Below are 19,628 nucleotides of genomic sequence, written 5' to 3' on the forward strand. Positions count from 1 at the left end.
CCTACTGAATCAGAAACTGCATAGCTTTTGAATGGTACAATGCATTCTGAGATCGTAGCATCTGAACTGAACCTCTGAGCTGAGTGAGTAGTACCTCTGCACTGGTGGAACTGGTGCTGGTTGTGGTGTGTTTTAGTATTGGTTTCGGTTTCACAATACCAGCAGCCGGATGAGGTGAGGGAATCGATGTGTGTGGCAGCACTGTACAGTGAGTGCTGACATTGTGTGAAGATTCACGAATTGACACGGTTTGACAGGTTTTTTTCATCTAGGAACACTCCCCGGGTATAAGAGATGGCCCTGTGAAAATTGCATCCAGATCGCTTGGGCGGTTTGGCCGCCTATAGGGAAGATACATACATACATACATACGAACTCAAATATATATTAGATATATTATTTATTATTTTCACATCATAAATTACACATAATTATCAAGAGTATATAATGGGAGTTCTCCCATATATACTCTTCGTTTCTATAATGTACGTCGATGGTTGCTCAATTAAAACTGACTTCTTCTCACTCACTCATTTGTGTCCTTTTTTTGTGGTGAGCTACAGTGTCATTGACACTTTCATTAATGATAGGCTTAAGATTAGGCTTATGGATATGGGGAAGTTAATGATGTTTTTTTTTGCACCAGGCTGCACAGAACAGAACATAACTTGGTGCAAATAATTATTTGCTTATTGTGGGATCATGTAATGGGCATGGCACTTCATTGCTTTGAATTTGAATCTATGATCTTTGCATATTTATTGCCATCTTAGTTTTATTAATTATAAATAATATGTAAAGTAATTTCTGTAAAGTAGTGTGTTGCAGAAGTTATGGTATAGCTGGCTATAGCAGAATAGGTCTCATCTCTTTTGTGATATTCTTTTAGAGAGATGTGTAATGTGTTTATAAAATGATTATATAAACCAATAGTTGTACTGTGCTATATAAGTGTGCTAACTGAAGTATGTGTTCATAACCAATCATGTTTTGTAGCAATCAAAAGATGGACAAGGTTGGAAAAATGACATCAGAGGTGCTGGGTACTTAGCAACTCCAAAAGAGAATCAGATTTTTGAAAAGTACTATAAGGTATATTATGTTATGCTTATTAAAGGCATGTGATCAAAGTTTGTTTATGTGTGCCTGAACAGTTTTAGCCCTGCTCATTTTGAAGCTCGTCATATATGGTTAAGTTAAGCTCATAGGGTCTATGTCCCCCAGGGTACTGCCGGAACGTACCCTGGTCACTATTTGATATGGTTAGGGTTAGGATTAGGGTTAGGGACTCCCCTAGGGACTCCCTAGGCGACTCCCTAGACTCGATAGTGAAGTAGGCGAGGTACGGTCCGGCATATTATAGTAACAGGGTACGTTCCGGTATACCAGACCGTACCAAGGGTACACTCCGGCAGTACCCCGGGGGACATAGACCCTCTCAGCTTAAGTTAACCTAGAAGAATGAATGATACAGGAACAGCCAGTGCATCGGGGCATCCATTCATCGGCAACAATAGTCTTGCCAGTAATTTAAGTGGTCTTACTCAATATGTGGAGCCACTGTCGAAAAGCCAACCTTAGTTCAAAATTGTAAGTTAAGGATTATCCGTTAATAATACGCCATTTTTAAACTCTTACGTCATTTGTAACCATTGTTTGACGTTGACTTTGTGCACTGTGTGTACAGACAGCATATCATGATTTCGTTCAGGTCATGCAAGATCTACAATTACATATTAAGAGTCAATATTATTCATTCTTATCGCTTGTCAATTATCATGCATAGTTATACCATTTACCGCTTTGATGTTGTTTAATGAAACTGATGTTCACTGTGTGTTGTATTCAAATATATTCATATTGACAATCATTTTGAGAGGAAAAAATACATTTTAATCAAAGATAAATTTTTGTTGATAATAAAAATTGTCTTTCAAATTTTAAAGTTTATCATAAATTTAATTATGTAAAATAGGAACAAGGCATAATTCCTGAAGAGGAGTGGGACCAGTTTATTGACACGCTCAGACGACCTCTTCCAAGCTCTTTCAGAATAACTGGATTTAAGAGGTGAGAATGACCCCAAAAACTTGGGTTTCTGTTGTCATTACCTTGGCTGCTAGACAAAGCACTGACAGTCTGTGCTCTGCAAATGGACAGGAGGTGAAGTCAAACAAAGCGCCACATTCTCGTATTGTTTTTGCACGCAGCCAAGCCAAAGCCGTGTTGGCCATCATCAAGAGTGAATTCTTTAGCGAGCTGATGAACAGGAAGCCTGATGCAGATGAGGAAAGCCTTCCTAAGCCAACATGTATATCGTGGTACGTTGGGTGGGATAATGTCGACTCGTATTTGTTGATAATCTAGCACAAGTAAGGCTGTTTAATTGCATTTTTATAGTGTATTCTCTTTAATTTTGCTATGTTTTGCAATATCTTATTTACATATGAATCTGCATGAAGTTTAAAAAGTTTTGTATGGTTATTCCGTTTATAGGTACCCAGATGAGTTGGCATGGCAACTAAACATCAATAGAACGATCATCAGAAAGTCTGTTCCTCTTCAGAAGCTTCATCACTTTCTCATCACAGAGACAGAGAGTGTGAGTGGCTCCTAACTGTGACAGCTATCTAAATAACACATAATCTGAATGTGCAAGTCACAGTCAAAATCTGCTCATTATGATGTGCTTCATGTGTGTATAGAAACGCAAACCTCTCATATTTTATCACATCTAACAAGTGGCTATACCATTCGAATCGATAGATCTGTAATGTTGGTCTGCTGTTTATTCTATTGCTTATTCTCTTTCTTATTTGTAATTAATGACATTGACATCATCTGTGTAAATGTATATTACCCTGTCATGAATGTATATTATTATGTTTTAATTTTCACTGTTAACTTTTTTACCTCTGTTTGATATCGGTCCAAGAGCTTTTGAGCTCATGTTTGTAATTTTTATCTCATACCGATGAAAATAAAATTTATCTTAATATACTTGTAGCTTTTTTATTAGACTGCATGGGAGCTCTATCAACTATAACTATGTTATAATCACTATATTATAAGTCACAATCAATATCCATCCAACCTTTGTGTGAAATAATGAGTTTTGGGTACTTGTGTAATTTAGGGCAACATCAGTCGACAGGAGACGGTCAGCATGATTCCGCCGTTGCTCATGGATGTGAAACCTCATCACAGTGTTCGTACACAAAATATTTCCAAACTTTATCATAAAACGATTCATTTTGTGGCGCGTTGATGAGACCGAGATTAGCGACAGGAGGCCTTCACTTTGCATCTGCCATGCCAATCCATGTTAAGGTGAGAATAACTTATTTTTGTTGCTAACTATTAGGTGCTAGACATGTGTGCAGCTCCAGGATCGAAAACAGCACAGTTGATAGAGATGCTGCACACAGGAGATACAACCAACCCAGGTATCACTACTATGTGCACTGCTTATTATTACGTCTCCATTAAGTTAGCTTTCTGATGTCATTCATTAGACAATTCATAGAGTGTGCGGCTTTCATTTCCATGATTGCTTGATCTTGCACTCAGACTGCAAACATCGTGTTGTTTTCAAATTTTATCTTTGAATTGTTTAGTCGTCAGATGTACGTGTTTTTTATGACTAAACTATGCATTGAGTGCTAACCTATGCATTCAAAGAACTGTAAACATTGAATAAAAAGTTCCCTATTCATCTACTGGCTTGTCCATCTGGGTGTGAAAACGCTGGGTCAGTTTACTACAAGCCAAAATAGACTTAATTGCAAACGAACCATCTGGCACGAGTTTAGTTAACTGCAAGCACACACGTGTGAACACATTGAAAGTTGACCTGACCAATTGATGTGTGTATCCACGGGTCTTGGATCTGCATTGGTTTCCATTTTGATTGCAGAGGGTTTTGTGATTGCGAATGACTCCGACAACAAGCGCTGCTACTTGTTGGTGCATCAGACCAAACGACTCGAAAGTCCGTGCTTCATGATCACTAATCAAGACGCATCGCACATGCCCAATCTGCTGGTGACCAAGCCAGATGGCCAGAAGACAAACTTGCTGTACGATCGCATATTATGCGACGTTCCATGCAGGTGTGTGCATGATGTGCTCAGCCTTTTTTTATCAGGCGGAGGGGCGGGTATCGCATCACAGTGTATGTATTCGTGTGTTTGCGTAGTTACGTGCGTAGAACGGTTGCTTTGGTGCACGACTTACCGCCTTTATTGCTTCTTTGCTTACAGTGGGGACGGAACACTGCGTAAAAACGTGGACATGTGGCGGAAGTGGGTGCCACAGAACAGCAACAATCTACATGGGTATAGCGAGTATTCAATGTTAAATTTCGAGTTAATCATTCACTCGCTATAGCGAAGACGTAATCATAAAAATCAGTTTTGATTAGTTTTTACCCAAACGATGACATTGTTGTGTTCCCAAGTGAATATCAAAAGACAATGACTAAGTCCTTTGCTTGACTGATGACGCACAATTGATTTAGAATTGAAATGATTGCCAATGTTTTTCTTCAGTTTACAACTGAGAATTCTGAGGCGAGGGCTTGAGCTGCTAGAGGAGGGAGGAAGACTCGTTTACTCAACCTGTTCTATGAACCCGGTGGAGAATGAGGCTGTTATTGCTTCCATGCTCAACAATTGTGAAGGTAATTATGATCCCTTTCAAAATTTTTACATCTGAGATATATGATACGCTGTGTGATTATGTGAGTTATAGTTTTAATTTAATTTAATTTTTTTTAAATTTGAATTTTTTTGACGTGGCTGCATGCACCTATGGAATTAAAAAGATGAGTCTGTGTTACACGTTAACACTCACAATTTTTCATAACCAGCACCAGTAGAAAATTAACACTGCCAGTGTGATGGGTGATGATAGCCTCTAGAATTTAATAAATCCTATCTCTATTAGGATTACCATCCTACTTCAAGCAAATATGCAATTGTTTGGATACATCCTGATATTGTTATGTAGGTTCGGTTGAGTTGGTAGATATATCCCAACAGCTGCCTGCCTTGAAGAGGCAACCAGGACTGACAAGCTGGAAGGTGAGAAAAAGCGTGTTTATTAGAAGTTCATATGAAGTTTTATAAAAGTTGTGCTGGAATATAAAACCTATGAGTATGTAACATAAACATGTTAACCACAATTAGCAGGGCTAAAAGTTTATATTTTCATGATATCTGAATGACAAAATTGGCTATATGATCTACAGATGATCATGTAATGTAAAAATCATGCCTTACATGGTAACAGATGCTGGCACAGGAAACATATATTTGGCAGCTGTTGCAACTAGTCAATTAGTCTAGGAGGAGTTTAGAATTAATCTGCAGTTATTTTTTGGTATGAATAGGTGATGAGTAAGGCACAGGTATGGTACAGCAGCATGGACGAAGTTCCAGAGCTTTTCCACACACAGATTCGAGGATCTATATTCCCCCCTGCTAATGTGCAGCAGCTCCATCTGGAGAATTGGTACGAACATTGATGGCAGGGTCATTGTGCAGTCTTTGGTTAATTGTGATCACTACCATACACTAATGGCAGTGTCTTCCGTAAGGGTTCCCCTATCAGATGAGTTTTTGTAGCTGTAAACCGGCTATTCATGAAAATCATGCAGACTGAAAGTATACACATTTGACCCCAAAGTTCTAAACTCGGCACATTATTAAATTCTTAAAACCTTAAAATTATACCCAGGCATATAATCATTTAGGGATAGGCTGGTACATAAACCAAAAAGCATATATTACCACCTACAAACGAGAAATCGTTCAAGGATAGTCCAGTACGTGATAGAATAGATAAATGCAGTTTGAGACATTGCCCGTATAATCAGGTGTAAGTTGTCCACTGTGTAATTCGACTAGGTAACTGTGTTGATTATAAATGAATATGCATTTGTGATTGCTGCAGCCTACGGATACTGCCACATCATCAGGACACAGGTGGCTTCTTTGTGGCAGTGCTGCAAAAGAATAGCCGTCTTCCTTGGATGACAGCTAAACCTCCAAAGGTCTCTGCACCTGTTGAGGAAGATGGTAGCAATGCTGGTGAAGGGGATGGTGAGAAGAAGATAGAAACACGTGCATATAGGTACAAATACAGATATTGTGGATATGCTTTTCAAATGGTGACACATAGCTCATATATCTGAGGTGATATGCAAATTATTACAATATTTATATACTCTTTTACCTGCAATCTGCATCAATTTTCAATGACAAGTATTAATTGGTAGCACTGTTTTTTATGTTTAGCCCACCAAAAAAGAAGTTCAGATATGAGGGTTATAAAGAAGATCCCTATATCTTCTTGGATCCAGATGACCCAATATTACCACCCATCAAGTACGTGTTTCGCTCTATTTACGTTTACAGTCCCCAATTGTGTTTGTAAACAGTGTGCGAAATTAGCTACTGTTGTAACTTTGAGCTCAGCCATATAATTTTCAAAAGAACAGCAAGTTTTGAATCGTACCCAATCTTTGTAATAAACTATACGTCATGCATTAAATGAATTTCTATAAAGGGAGTTTTACGGCCTTGGTGACACTTTCCCAGTGAAGTGCCTGATGACACGCTGCCTGGAGGGTCAGAAACGTCATCTATACTTGTCCTCTCCAGCAGTCAAGGACATAATTGTGCACAACGAACAGAAAATAAAAGTACAATTTACATTGCTGCTACAGGCATTATATAGGATATATATCTACTGAATTCATAACCGTTATCTGGTTTCAAAATAAATTCAATACATTAAAGTGTAATTACTGAAAAATTATTTATGACATTTTAGTAGAATATAGGAGTTTAGATTGTCATCTGTGTGTAAACTTGGACATTTGGTGGTGCCGTGGCTAACCATATGCTGATGCTCTGTTTTAGATTATTAATACTGGAGTGAAAATCCTAGCCAGGAGCAACAAAAAGGGTGTTGATTGTGACTTCCGACTCTGCCAAGAGGTAGTTGAAAATAGAATTATCTAGAATTTCTTATAGCAATGAAATTATTTTCCAACATTGCATTAATATTCATATATTGGGATTTGTGTGATATAATAATTTTGCATATTGTCAATTGGCTTTTCATATACCTGCACCATTCCTATTTTATTTTGTTCATACATGAAAAACTTTCATTATAGTGGCGAATTTCATATCGTTATTGATGGGTTCATGAAGTCCTACTGCTCTTATACAGGGATCAAGAAGTATGCTGCCATACATAACTACTAGAGTCCTGGAAGTGGCAGAGCAAGAAGACATTGTGACACTACTCACTCAGGAGAACCCATTTCTTTACAGAATGAGTCCCCCTCTCCACGAAAAGCTAAAGAATATATGTATGTTCCTTTAGCTACATGTGCCATATCTTTTCATTATAGGGGTTATTCACATAGACATACTGTCACATATGTTATATATTATGCTTGTGTGCCTTTCGTATGACTAGATTGTGAAGTGGTTAATTTCGTTATTGAGGTGAGGAGTTTAATTGTTAGTGCATTTTTCTTTTCCTCAAACTTTCACAAAAAGGCTAGTAATTGTGTTCTCATTTTTTCACATTTAGCTACTGGCAGCATATGTTTCCTCTTCAATCGACCAGCAAGGTATTAGTGCCTGTATCTAAGAAACCTAATTATTGATAGTCACAACTATTCCCATCACAGTTTTAAAACATAAAAAGAAACAAAATTAGTATAATTTGAACTAATAGTATTTATATGTATTGTATAAATACCATATTACGATAACAGAGTGTGTACAGTGTGACTGTATAGTGGTTTTCTTTCAGTGAGAATGCTTCGAAATTCTCCATTGAGATAGTGGGATGGAGGGGAAAGGTTTCGGTGCGCTCGTTTGTTCCCAAAGATCTGCGCATGCACATCCTCAGACTGTGTGGAGTAGATGTGTCCACGATAGGTATGTGGTGTGTGCTCTTTATAACGATGGCCGCGTCTCTTTTCAGACCTAGAGTTTATACCCAGATATACCAAATATATAATGAAAGATTTGTATTATAAATTTTTATAAAACTCATAATACTAAACATGTCATGCAACGTTAATGAATATTTATAAAGAGGAACGTTAGTAGTGACTGCCTTTGTACGTTTTGTCTTCACGCATCTTCTAGCATTTTGTGGCAGGTTTTCTGAGAGATAGCATTATATTGCAGATAAGGCTTTCCAGCTTAAGCTTGAGAAGATAGAAAACAAAAGAAAAACTGATGGAAAGTACCAGGACGATGATGAAGAAGGTGGAGTGAATGAGGCAGGGTCTCCGGGTGATGTGGAAAGTACCGATAAAGACACAGTTACAGATTTAGAGGTGGATAGACAAGATGATAGCACTAAGATCCTCAGTGGTGTAATTGAAAATGCAGACTCTGAAGGGAAGAAGTCTAATGACGGTGAAACAAATGCACCCATGGAAGAAAATAGCACATCTTCAATAGGTGCCAATGGTGATGGAATGCATAATGGCGTGAAAAGTAGCAAGACAGAAGCCTCCAGTGAAACGGTTATAGCAACTGCAGAGGAACATAGTTAAGAATGGAGTTTGCAGTTACAGACAAAGCAAGACAATCTCAGCCCCAGCTTAAAGCAGTATCGTTTGCAAAATAATGCCTAAAACGAGCTCTGTGGGCACTCTGAGCATATATATTATCTTGTCCAACCACTTTGTAGGGATATACCTATTAAAAAATACAGAAATACTTTCTATTACCATGTAACCACCATAACTAATATTACCATCCAATGAATAATGCACATGTAGGTTTACTCAACTAGCTGGCAGTCACTCTGGCAGTCAGTCCGTTTTTCAATTCTTTTCCAATAAACACAGATATATTTTTGTAATTTTAATTAATTTAATGGAATACTTGACTCTAGGTTCTAGGGTTATTTTCAGTTGATTTAGGTTAAAATTACGCTTCATAAAAAGTTTTATGGTTCGATATTTATTAGAAATATTAAAAAAAAATGTTTTACAACTGATGGCTATACCGTTGCTTACAACGTCGGTGGCACCACTGGCAGCGCACCCACTGAAAAGTTGCGCAAAGCAACCTTTCAGCTGCAGGCTACAGACCGAGGGTGTTTCTTATTTATTAATTTAAGAGCAGGATTGCAATATCTTATAAACGTCATATAGTTTCAGTTATAATATGGATAAATTTGTCCTAAAATAAATATCGTTCAGTTAAATAGCATTTAGGTATAAATATAATTGCACTTTTGTGATTAGCCCTCAGTCTGTAACGTGCAAAATATTTGGGCAAATGCGCAACTTTTTGAGGGTGGCAGCACGGTTGCAGGTGTCATGTCAGCATCCAAAAATGAAGATTTCAAAATTAAATATTGTTTTATGACAAACGTGAATGCGTAATTATAGACATTTATAGGTATGTGCTATTATTTATAAATCGACTATCATAATATACTCTCAAATTCTAGAGTAAAGTATTCCTTTAAGTGGTAGTGCAAGAAAATATACATATCATTGTGCCCAGGTGTGCTAATTACTGTGCATATGATGTTATTTTAAGGACATTGTAATAAAAGGCCATTTTATGCTCCATAAGTGTCTCATGACCTTTTTATAATAATGACTTGTAGAAGTTGATTGGAAAAATAAAGGCTGTTTTGAACTTCACAAATTTTATTGGCTATTTACAAGGTAATTGGTGATATATATATACATATTTCCCTGTTTCTAAAATGATCTATTATAATATATATAATCTATAATTACTTTATTTATAATTGAATCATAGTTAGGGACTCTACTATTTTTTGTACTGTTAAATAATATATAACCAGGATATTCATATAACATAGAAAAGGTAACTAAGAACACCTAGATTGATGAATTTACAAACACTTGACTGCCTTCTATGGCCAATGCAGAGTAAAGAGAGGTGAAGGATGTCTAGGAGGTGCTGCCACCTACATGTTGCAACAGCTGACTGTACAGCAAAATTTCTAAATTCAGCATTCAGAAACATTTTTCTCTGCCTTTGGTTCACCTTTCGATGTAATTTTCCGTGCTAGTTGAGAAGCAGTTGGAAATGATGATTTATCTAAAAAAAATAATCCAGCATTAGCTTGGACTCTGCACAGAGTTGTTGTACTTCCAGTTACTCTAAATTACAACTTTTGAATACAAGTCGTTCACAACCTGCACCCACCGTGTGCCACATGAGAGATATGACACAAGAGGCCAATACTATACGAGATAGAATATTTCTATTCATATTTTTCAAACGTTTTCAACAATGCGGCAATGCACAATTCATGATTGGTTGAAGAAGTCCAAAGATTCCCAATTGGTAGAACTGATGCCAAATTTGTAACTGAACGACAAGGTATTTGGGTCGTGGTAGGTGGTACTCACTGGGTGGCTGTGTTAGCTTGGATGTCAGAAATACAAAGGGCTCAGTTAATGTTCTTCTATCTGCTGCGGTTACTTCATAATGTTTTACTGTAATATAAACGTAGCAGATAATTTAAAAGCACCAATGATATTCTATTAATCATCACACATTGAATAGATTTCTGACAATTATAAACGACCTTGCCATTATAATTCAGCATAACTAGAAATTAGTTAGCAACTTGGTTACTAGAAATCTGTATGGGCACAACTGTGTGTCAGTTAGCTGCAGCCAGTGAACATACTTCGTTCCCTTGCTGCCCACATTTCTCCTTGGGCCTTGTCCACTATCCGTTCATCTGTCAAATCGGATTTATTTGCCAGAACTATCACAGGAAGCTAAAATACAACCATAATAATCCAACATAATTCACAAATCTATATTTGTTACTAGTTCAGTCTAGGGGATTCGTCAAGAACAGGCATGATCAATCTCTGGCAAGTGCAAGGGTTTGAGCACAGGGTATTTATTGGAACATGGCACATGCTGAATCATGTCCAAGTGAAGCTACATACACAACTGTCGGGGTAAGTCCAATTATTCTGACACCAAATATTTGTAAACATCTTAGATGCCTTATCACTAAGAGTATGAGAAAAAATGACTTACCAATTAATACTATTGGCAGATTAATACTAGAACTAATTAATTAATTAATTACTAAATAAAGTAAACTAACTGATACATGCCTCTTTTTTATCCTTTGCTCTGTCCACTTCCTTCCTCAAGATATCAAGCTTTTTAAATGACTGTGTGTCAGTGACACTGTAAACCAATATCACTCCCTGAAATAATAAGTTTTTTATGTAATAAAATAGTTACTAAGTAATTTAAAAAAAAGAAGATAAATGAATGTGGTATTATGCTTAAGCCCCCTTTAGGCACTCTTAATTTATTTCTCCACCTTTTGCACAGGTATTGCTCTAATGAAGATTAAACGTTTATTGGCAAATGAATCAAATCAATCCCTTGTTTTATTTATAGAGGAGATATATCTCTATGCTCAAGCCAAAAAATTTCATGAAATTTCCAGCACCTAATTATGTTACCACACAAATTTTGAATTTTTATGTAAAAATGGTATTTTGGATATTTCTCAACTACCAGAAAGAGTGAGGATACAAAATTTTCGCCACATGTTAACAAGAGCTAATAATACCTAGAGTGTACAACGGAAAAACGGGAAAATAGTGCTATTTCACGACTACATTATTCTACTTTGCCTGCGAGTCTAGAATAATTTCATGGTATTGCATTAAGCAGAATTCTTTGCTCTCTAAAACAAGACCAACCGCTTGTCAATACGATACTCCTAGGCGGCGATATCGGCTCCTAAACCTCCCCTCCCACATGCCAAACGCCGCCTCGAATCCACTTCTGCCAGCATCCTACACGCGGCTAAGCGTTGCTTCGTGAAAGTTCGGTTTTTCCGCGATAAATTTATGAATGGACGGTGCTTCGGTTATCATAGGTGACATTCGGGGGCATCGCCTATGCCCTTATCTTCCATTATCTTTCCTAGCACGGCTAACGCCCGTCATGATGGAGCCGGCTCCATCAAGTTTTTACAACGCAGCTCAGTTACTAAGTGTAGTAACAGTACCAAATTTGGGCATATGACATCAATTATCAGCGCTCCAAGTGGTGACGGAAACCGATAGCCAAAATGCTTACCCGCGTGTAGGATGCTGGCAGAAGTGGATTCAAGGCGGCGTTTGGCATGTGGGAGGGGAGGTTTAGGAGCCGATATCTCCGCCTAGGAGTATCGTATTGACAAGCGGTTGGTCTTGTTTTAGAGAGCAAAGAATTCTGCTTAATGCAATACCATGAAATTATTCTAGACTCGCAGGCAAAGTAGAATAATGTAGTCGTGAAATAGCACTATTTTCCCGTTTTTCCGTTGTACACTCTAGGTATTATTAGCTCTTGATGTTAAGCACAATATGGACCAAAATAGTGCGTCAGAATTTTTCTTTAATTTTCATATTTACCGAGAGAACTGGAAAAAACTGCTTAAAAATCAAGTTGTGTGTTAGAATTGAAAATTTTAGCGAATAAAAAGGCATAACTAATAAAATACGGCACTTAATAACAATCCCTGACGCACTTCTTTACCACACTATGTTACCATTAAAACGAGTGTAAAATTAAATTAATCCGAGTTGTAATCACAGAGAAATATCCATTTATATATCGGCTACTATGTCAGAAATCGAAACGGAGAAATCAGGGTTTTTCTATTTTTCACAATGAGTGACTGGTCATCATGAAGTCAGCCGCTGCTTACTACACATGTACGCAGGCAGTCAAATCGCTCTGACAGTTCACATGTACCGTTATATGAAGAAATGAGCATGTACGAAGGTGGCACATAGTGTTAGCCATCGAATAAAATTGAAAATGAAAAATCAGTAAAATTTTGCCTAAAACCTTGAGAGTATCCTTACACATTAACTAGACTTAAACATAGTGATTAGCCCCATTGCCCAAAACATGATATTCACATGATTACGTAGGATCGTGATAAGTAAATATGTTAATGTCAACTTACATCCACAGAGCTAAACAGGTGCTTTAGTGTTGTAACTTTCTGCTCATTCTGAAAGGAAATGGTTAAATAAAATCCTGTGGGTTTATTATACTCAATGAAAAATTTTGTGGTTTTAATATTCACTAATAACATTTTCTTAAAAAGTTTAATAACTGTTTAAGGTATTACACGAGAACATGTAAGATATTACATATGAGGGTAAAGGGTGAATATTAGAGAACAGGTGGGGTTAATTTGTTTTGATACTATCACATCCTCTGAATGGTGTGGCATTCCTTCTGCTACTGTTCTTACCAATCCAGCTGTATCATAAAATCTGATCTTCTCCTTTGTACCCCGATCTGTTTCTATGTTAGCTACATAGACGTCTTCAATAGTTGGATCTACCTCCTGCAAATAATACAAATTTGTTGACGTTTAATATTAAAAATTGGACGAACTCACATATATTGAATATAACAGTTCAATAACACACAGTATGTAGTAATTTAAATTTCAGAAATCTTTCTGGTGCCCACGTTAGTGATACTGATAAACAAAAGTCTAATCACTCACAAACCTTGCCACTGCTGGTAACAATATGTCAGGTGGCTTTTGTAATGTATGTATCACATTTTCTGTCATTTACTCAGGATTTAATGAGAATTTTACCTCCATGTTAGCTGTTGCTATTTGCCATGGCTTACAAAACAGCTGGAATCAAGGTAAACTTCTCATTGTTGTGCGATAATATACACATACAAATATATGCAAAGCTATACATGTCATAAGATACTATGGAAGCCCTGAAACAACATACCACTTTTTGAGTTTCTGAGTTTTTGAATTTCTTATCGTATATAGTAATAGAGATGGAGGTCAAACAAGGGTCACACAGGGAAGAATGTAAACACTTGAGAACACGCATTGAGAAATATTTTTAAGTCAAAAACAGACACACTGCGCATGCATTATGACAGAGATTCTAAATTTAAATTAGGCCCTATGCTTTCCCGCTTAATAGAACACACATTTACTCTCACGGTAGGAGATTCTACATTTGAATTATGCTATCCCGCTTAACAAGTGCCGCAGAGCGACAGTGCTCAACTGACGTGTACTGTAGCCAAGTATTCTTCTAATAAACTCACTGGCAACCGAATCAAGTGCGCCCTCCGGCTACCGCGTTCGCGCTCAGAGCATATATCTAGGATACTACTAATACAGATCTAATATCTATGATAGGCTTTGCTATACCTACTGCAGCATGAGAAACAAGCGGTCGCCCAGTCGCCAGTGGCAGATTAGAAAATCGACCGGGCGACTGCTTGCTCGTGTCAGCTGGTCCGGCGGGGCGACTGCATAATCGCCGCACAGGAAATAAAAAATTTACCAAACTGAGGCCATAATAAAAATGTTGTTTGTTTGCCCTCACCCGACCGACCCGCCAAAAAGGGGCCGACACAAACATTTGTATTGACCTTTCCGATTTTTTTTTAAAGTTTCCGTATGTGGCAGGCCTGCGGCAACTGTACGCGGGCTATAGTGCTAGAGCTATGCACAGCCTGCGTACGTGCCTGTTGGCTGGGCGGCACTGATTGAAGTAGGGGGGAGGGGCGAGTGCATTATCGATTGTTTCACTTTCAGCTGCATGCCAGGGTGCATGTTTATTATTAGTGGGTGGCCGGGCACCGCTGGTATGAGAGCGCGACAGCAAAACTTTCCTGGAATCGCTGGATTCCAAAACTTGGACAGCAAAACTTTGCTGGAATCCTGGAAATCGCTATATTATAATTTAGATATTAAATAACTTAATTATGAATCTAACTCTGACAGATTAACTTTATTTTCCTTTCCAAAGACTAATATGTGCTAAGAAGATATTTATTATTTCTTAATTCAAGTTCCTTTTATTTGTAATGCTTTTATTTCCACATTACGTGTATTTGTGCGTGCGTGCGTGCGTGTGTGATCTAGAAATAAAATCATGCACAATTTAGCTCTGATAAACACAAGTTGTTAAAAGTATTTTATATGTATATTGCATCACTGTACAATGTACATTATATAAATGTGTAGGCAAACATTAGAGGTATCTCCACACAAGCACACCTGAGCACGTAGACACCATTGCTGAATTTGTAAAAAGACCCCCCTCAAAAAAAAGCCAACCACACTTTTCAGCCTGGGTCGGGTGAGGGCAAACAAAAAATTCTTTAATTGTGGCCTGATTATTTTGTTATTCTCTACTAACCTTCTACATTATTCTAATGAAATCAATGGTAAATTTAATCAAATATAGACTAAAAATAGTCAAATTCCGAAGCCTAAAGTTCATGCGAAGTACACAAACTCTCCATGTTTGTTGTGTTCGATTTTCTAGGTCATGCTGTTAAACCTCTGCTAATTCGATAATACTGGGCATCCCGACCAATCAGCGATCGCGTGTAATTAAATATGATAATTTATAGGAATAATGGGCGGTCTTCAGAGACCGCTGATCTTTGATGTTTTGATCGTTGATTTTTGATCGTTGATTTTTGATCTTTGATTGATTTTATTGATTTTTGAGATTGATCTTGGGACTTGTTCCGATTTACTACGCATCAGTTTATCGAAACGAGTAAAAAATATAATTTTTAAGAATACCTTAGAATGCACATCACCAAATTGCACCATCCCCCCCCCCTATAAAAACGTCCCCACATCCGAGTCATTCCATTTGCTATGACAGAAATCCTGGACCAGTGCCTACTGACCAGGACCAGTACTTCCTCAGAGGTACTGGTCCTGCTGGACCAGTGCCTCCAATTATCAGTTTTTCACCCTGTACTGGTAGTACAGTAATAAAGATACAGCTGTGTAACTTTAATCAATTCTCTATATTAACATGTTATCATGGATATGCGTCGAGCGCGAGCATAGTGGTGGTGGTGGTGGGGGGGCTCTAATAGAAAAAGCAGTTCAGTTCTTTGTTAACAGTCAACAAATCCATGTTTCACCCTCCTCTTGAGGGTCAAAAGGTTATCAGACGCTTATTCTCCGCACGTCAGCAGAAAGTACATTTCATGGTCCTTTCAAAAAAGTGATAAAAATGGTAGGTCAGCGCTGAAACAAAAAGGTTTTGCACTTGGTCCGTTAGACCATGTCCTCAGAAAATGTCTGATATCTGACCTTTTCCCCACTGCCCTTTGACCTATGACCTCCAATTTCGCGCTGGTAATGGGTTTCCTCCCCATCACACTATACATCGAATATTAAGAGGGTAGGTCGAGCCGTTGAGATTTGTGCCGCAATTACGTATTTCCTCCTATACTTTAAGTTAAGGGGAAAATATTCCCCCTCCATTGACACAGCTTGACCTTTGACCCTTGACCCCCAAATTGGACATCCCGAGTCCTTTTCCGCGATCCCCCCCCGACGTTCCGAATATCAAGACCGTACGTCAAGCGGTTAAGATTTGTGCCGTAACTGTTGACACACGAACGGACGGACGCACAATCGCACGGACATTCATGCGATTCTACAAGCTGCATCCGACTTCGTCAGCTGAGCTAAAAAGGCACACACATTTCCTTTCACGGTAGGGGATTCTAAATTCAAATTGTATTTTTCCGCTAAATAACACACATAAAACACTGAATCATTGAATGACGCATGCCATGCGCAGTGTTCATTTTTGCACTTCAAACATTTTCTACGACTCTCTCAACAATTTATATATAAATATATATATATATATTGATCGGAAATTCAGAAACTCGGAAACTCAAAAAGCCGCATGTCGTCTCAGGTCTTCCATAAGATACAATAAATGCACATGCACTTTTAGTTTTACCGAGCCAACTTTGTGATTGCCATATATCAACTGCTCTAGTATTGCAGTCTTGCCAGTTCCTTGGAGGCCACATATAACCACTTTTGGAATCTTTGGCATTATTGTAGCGATACTAGGTGAATTCCAATACAACCCTAGGAAGGATAAATCTCCCACAGATACCGCTAATTCCTTTGTTTTGATAGGAAACTAGACGACCAAACAAACAGAGAATTTGGTATAGGACGCAGACATATTTAATATCCCACTAGCGCCACGGTCTCAAATCATTTTCTATTGGCAGTCGAAAACGGTAAAAGTTAATTTGAGAATTTTTTACGCCACCTTCAAAATTATAAATATACGTCAATATAATATATTAACATAGATGCTTGTTAGTTAACTACATTTAAGAATTTCTTAGTTACATGTGCATAGATTACTGCTTTAGTGTCTACGCCACTGATCTCTACCGCTTAGTATCAGTGGTATACGCCACAGAAATAGAAATAGAAGATCTCTATTTCTATTTCTGTGGACAAGCCTCCCTCGCAATGGTATACGCTCGTTTGCAGTAAAAAGACGCTGGGAGCAGTCCGTGACCATGAGCAGCTGAAGTTGTACGAAAGAGGCGCTGATGTTCCGATCCGGCGATCGCCTGTGTTCTTGGCTGCCTTTCTCCCGTCGGTGTCTGTGCGTGTCAGTGTGATCTCTTGTCTCTTTAACTTTTCAGGTCTTCGCCGTCTTTTATCTCGAATATTGGCATCGGTGGTGTGCTCTTTTTCCACTTATAAAGCAGATTCACCGTACATCGGTCAGAATGGCGGGTGGAGCAGGTGACACGAAGAAAGTGCTTGATATGGACACCGGCAGCCAAAAAGTCCTAAACATGGACACTCTCAATCCATGCATTATAAACATGGAATACAGTGTCAGAGGACCCTTGGTTATCAGGGCGAGAGAGATGCAGAAGGAGCTAAAAGAGGTAATGAAAAATATTCTCTGAGACACATGTCGGGGACAGTATGTTGGTAAAATGCTCAACACGTGCACATATTTTATTTTTTTATTTTTTTATTTATTATTTATTAATTTAAATAAAGACGGTACATTTGTAACAGGAGATATATGTCAACATGAGCTTGCAAGCTCCTCACAGTCAGTGGTGCTGAGAGGGTCTATGTCCCCCGGCGTACTGCTGGAACGTACCCTGGACGTACGGTCCAGTATACCGGAACATACCTACCCTGGTACTATCTAATATGCCGGACCGTACCTCGCCTACTCCACTAACGAGTCTAGGGAGACGCCTACGCCTACTCCCTAACCCTAACCTTAACCTTAACCCTAATCCTAACCCTAACCATATCAAATAGTGACCAGGGTACGTTCCGGCAGTACCCTGGGGGACATAAACCCTATGAGCGTCAGTGGTCCATACATGATCATGATGATTAGTGATATACGGTATTGTACTTACACATTATATATACTAACATGATTATAATACCAGGAGTGAATAATAATAGATCCACTCCTGGTAATAATAATGATAAATTGATAAGTTATAATAGATAAATTCATAATGATAAATTCATAGATAGGACTGTCGGCTGAGCAGAATCCTAGGGGGGGGGGGTGCACAATGTGCACAATGACTCGACTGTGTAATGATGAGGGACGAGCGCAGTTCTTGATCGACGTCCATAGTGTGGTAGGGGTGGGTCTGAGACAAGGCTTTCACGGATAAGTGACCAAAAAATAATGTTGGGATTATTCATGATTATTAGCTAAGCTTTTCTTTTTTTAATTTTGGGCGAAAATTTAGGGGGGGGCAGCTGCCCCCCTTGCCCCAGAGAGGCTATGGCCCTGATAGAAATACTAATGCAAGGAAAATATGCAATGTAGTTGAAAATCACATCAGGGGGGATGATGGGGAGAAAGTACCCGAGAGAAACGTGAGATGAAGAGGAGTGGGTAGCAGAAAAGATTAGTTAGAGAAGATAAAGAAAAGTAGAGAAGGGTTAAATGGCCGAGATGAGTGTAGTGAAGGCAGTGAACTTATAAGTGAAACCGAGAGGGTGGTAAGTATAATTTTAGACGCAGGTGCATTTTACCCTACTATTCTTCTTATTGCCACTTCTCCACACATTGCTCATCCAGATTTCTGCTATATTTCTTTTCTTCCTCGTTTACCATCTCCCATACATTTCCTCATACACTCTTTTAAATTTCTGATACTGACCCCTTTTCATCACCCTTATTAATGTTTCCTCATCAACTAATTCCCTCCTAGTTGCCTTTGATCCTCTACTGTCTTTCTCCTAAATTATAGGGGTCTATGCGAGTGGGTTGCAGATTTCTATTATAGTAAGCATTATTTATAGTATAGATTATTAGGAAGCCTCAATTAGCAATAAAGTATATTAAATAGTCGGTATGATTTTTCTCCCATTCTATAACGATTAAATTATCACTTGTCACTCTTTTTGCACAGGGCAAGAAATTCCCATTTCCCTATGTTATTCGTTGCAACATCGGTGATTGCCATGCAATGGAACAGTCGTACATAAATTTCATACGGCAGGTAAGTACTGTTTTGGTGACAAGTTTGCAACTTATATACTAGTGGATTGAACTTATATACTAGCAGAATAGAATATACATGCCTTCCCTAAATTGATTGAAAATCTGTGTTAAATATAATCCATCACAGGATTCTCCTCAGGATGAAATTGAAACAGAGGGAGGGGGAGGGGAGAAGGAGGGGGAGGGGGAGGGGAAGGGAAAACTAGGGGGG

The 19,628-nt window shown here is 38.3% G+C and overlaps 3 protein-coding genes across 4 annotated transcripts in view; 2 read left to right on the plus strand and 1 right to left on the minus strand.

Annotated features, from left to right (window-relative positions):
• Positions 1–8,966, plus strand: part of LOC106814764 (tRNA (cytosine(34)-C(5))-methyltransferase-like) — a 12,084-nt gene extending 3,118 nt beyond the window's left edge. Inside the window, exons 2-20 of the mRNA XM_014819108.1 lie at positions 997–1,092; positions 1,976–2,070; positions 2,211–2,321; positions 2,497–2,602; positions 3,137–3,208; positions 3,365–3,446; positions 3,917–4,112; positions 4,263–4,337; positions 4,551–4,681; positions 5,011–5,084; positions 5,393–5,514; positions 5,956–6,135; positions 6,300–6,389; positions 6,571–6,706; positions 6,927–7,004; positions 7,243–7,384; positions 7,612–7,651; positions 7,837–7,964; positions 8,220–8,966. Coding sequence (XP_014674594.1) covers positions 997–1,092; positions 1,976–2,070; positions 2,211–2,321; positions 2,497–2,602; positions 3,137–3,208; positions 3,365–3,446; positions 3,917–4,112; positions 4,263–4,337; positions 4,551–4,681; positions 5,011–5,084; positions 5,393–5,514; positions 5,956–6,135; positions 6,300–6,389; positions 6,571–6,706; positions 6,927–7,004; positions 7,243–7,384; positions 7,612–7,651; positions 7,837–7,964; positions 8,220–8,593 — 2,328 coding nt within the window. The 3' untranslated portion in view covers positions 8,594–8,966. The remainder of the gene's footprint in view (positions 1–996; positions 1,093–1,975; positions 2,071–2,210; positions 2,322–2,496; positions 2,603–3,136; positions 3,209–3,364; positions 3,447–3,916; positions 4,113–4,262; positions 4,338–4,550; positions 4,682–5,010; positions 5,085–5,392; positions 5,515–5,955; positions 6,136–6,299; positions 6,390–6,570; positions 6,707–6,926; positions 7,005–7,242; positions 7,385–7,611; positions 7,652–7,836; positions 7,965–8,219) is intronic.
• A 722-nt stretch (positions 8,967–9,688) lies between these two features.
• Positions 9,689–17,105, minus strand: LOC106814768 (NF-kappa-B inhibitor-interacting Ras-like protein 2). 2 transcript variants are annotated; one of them, XM_014819118.1, is made up of 7 exons: positions 16,850–17,100; positions 13,327–13,422; positions 13,033–13,080; positions 11,171–11,266; positions 10,726–10,819; positions 10,442–10,528; positions 9,689–10,127 (listed from the first exon to the last, which is right to left on the minus strand). In XM_014819118.1, the coding sequence occupies exons 1-7, from the start codon at positions 16,946–16,948 to the stop codon at positions 10,036–10,038; spliced, it is 612 nt and encodes a 203-aa protein (XP_014674604.1). In that variant the 5' UTR covers positions 16,949–17,100; the 3' UTR covers positions 9,689–10,035. The 2 variants fall into 2 exon arrangements, with proteins under 2 accessions (XP_014674604.1, XP_014674605.1); XM_014819119.1 differs by lacking the exon at positions 10,442–10,528 and having other exon boundaries at positions 16,850–17,105.
• Positions 17,106–17,467: 362 nt separating this feature from the next.
• Positions 17,468–19,628, plus strand: part of LOC106814765 (alanine aminotransferase 2-like) — a 15,147-nt gene continuing 12,986 nt past the window's right edge. The window contains exons 1-2 of the mRNA XM_014819109.1: positions 17,468–17,813; positions 19,326–19,415. Of these exons, the coding sequence (XP_014674595.1) occupies positions 17,649–17,813; positions 19,326–19,415 (255 nt within the window). The 5' untranslated portion in view covers positions 17,468–17,648. The remainder of the gene's footprint in view (positions 17,814–19,325; positions 19,416–19,628) is intronic.

This window comes from Priapulus caudatus, unplaced genomic scaffold (assembly GCF_000485595.1).
Source record: "Priapulus caudatus unplaced genomic scaffold, Priapulus_caudatus-5.0.1 Scaffold975, whole genome shotgun sequence".
NCBI lineage: Eukaryota > Metazoa > Priapulida > Priapulimorpha > Priapulimorphida > Priapulidae > Priapulus > Priapulus caudatus.